This window comes from Austrofundulus limnaeus, unplaced genomic scaffold (genome assembly GCF_001266775.1).
Source record: "Austrofundulus limnaeus strain Quisiro unplaced genomic scaffold, Austrofundulus_limnaeus-1.0 Scaffold404, whole genome shotgun sequence".
NCBI classification, from domain to species: Eukaryota; Metazoa; Chordata; class Actinopteri; order Cyprinodontiformes; family Rivulidae; genus Austrofundulus; species Austrofundulus limnaeus.
In genome coordinates, this window is record NW_013952806.1 from 517,246 (window position 1) to 518,625 (window position 1,380).

Here is a 1,380-nt window from a genome sequence, read left to right on the forward strand (position 1 = left end):
GTGTCGGTGTGTGTCTGTGTGTGTGTCGGTGTGTGTCTGTGTGTGTGTCGGGTCACCGGTTACCGGACGCTGCTCAGCTCTGGTTTCACCGCGGGTGAACGACGGGATGATTCACGCGCGCTGTTTCACATCAAACTCCGCGCGCAAACCGACATCTGTTTCCGGTGACGGGGCAAAGCACATAGATGTTCTATTAAAGACAGAGGGGAGAGGTCTCACTCTGCCTCAGTTTCAATAAATTCCTCAGATTTATTTTATCCTGAAATCTTTTCATAATTCACTTCAACAAATAAAAAAGATTTAATGGAATTATATAAGTTTACTATCACACCAAAGTAAAATAATATATCAACATTGTGGTGTTTTTTTACACTCTGCATTTAAAAATAAAGATAATAAGTTTATTCTTATTTCTGCTCCTTTTTATTCAGGCCTGTTTTTCTGTTTTGTTTCTTTGGTTTTTGACTCTTGTATAAACTGATGTTTTTCAGATGAATTTAGTTTTTTATTTATTGTGTTGTGAATGAAATAAAACTAAACTAAAATAAGTGCTGTGTTTAAAAACACAGACTGCAGTATTTTAAATACTTGTTACCAACAAGCAGCTCGGTTAGTTAGGTTAGGTTAGGTTAACTAACCAAACTGTTGTTTTTCTACATCAAAGGCGTAAAGTCACGTGATGACGTCACACTGACAGGAAGCGTAGAAGAAGAAGTTTGCGCATGCTCAGTGTGGTTCTGTGTTCCGGTTCTGGAGAAGATGGCAGCGCCGGTTGATCTGGAGCTAAAGAAGGTACAGTTAGCCTCTGTTCACCTGTACAGGTGTGTTCTGAAGTTACCTGAGCGTCACGTGATCTCTGTCTGCAGCTGCTAACCGTTAGCGCATGGGAGCTACTCTGTTGAAACATGACGTCATGTTCAGGCGTGTGTGCGCGTGCTGGGAGCTGGCAGGTGAAACTCAGTTCACCGGTAGATTAAGCGGCAGTAGCAGCTGCTGTAGCAGCTGTAGCACCTGAAGCTGTGCAGAGAAAAGTATTTTACTAAATTATTTATATCAAGTAAATAAATGTTTTAATTTCACTGTAAGTCAGAGTGAATTAAGTTTACCTGTTTTTACCTGTCTGACTAATGTCTGAACAGGTGGGCCAGGTGAACACAAACACCCACCAGGTGTTTTATGACTGACAGGTGACTTTATGACTGACATGTGACTTTATGACTGACAGGTGATTTATGACCGACAGGTGATTTATGACCGACAGGTGATTTATGACCGACAGGTGACTTTATGACTGACAGGTGATTTATGACCGACAGGTGACTTTATGACTGACAGGTGACTTTATGACCGACAGGTGACTTTATGACCGACAGGTGATTT

The 1,380-nt window shown here is 41.4% G+C and overlaps 2 protein-coding genes across 3 annotated transcripts in view; one reads left to right on the top strand and one right to left on the bottom strand.

The window, feature by feature from the left end:
• LOC106528779 (deoxycytidine kinase) overlaps positions 1–197 on the bottom strand; it is a gene marked incomplete at its 3' end in the record, with an annotated part of 8,109 nt that extends 7,912 nt beyond the window's left edge. Inside the window, 1 exon segment of the mRNA XM_014024030.1 lies at positions 7–197.
• Positions 198–664: 467 nt separating this feature from the next.
• Positions 665–1,380, top strand: part of pfdn1 (prefoldin subunit 1) — a 3,450-nt gene continuing 2,734 nt past the window's right edge. Inside the window, exon 1 of one of the 2 annotated variants that reach the window (XM_014024032.1) lies at positions 665–792. In XM_014024032.1, coding sequence (XP_013879486.1) covers positions 760–792 — 33 coding nt within the window. In that variant the 5' untranslated portion in view covers positions 665–759. Of the gene's footprint in view, positions 793–890; positions 951–1,380 lie in introns of those variants that run through there. The other variant, XM_014024031.1, reaches the window with a different exon arrangement.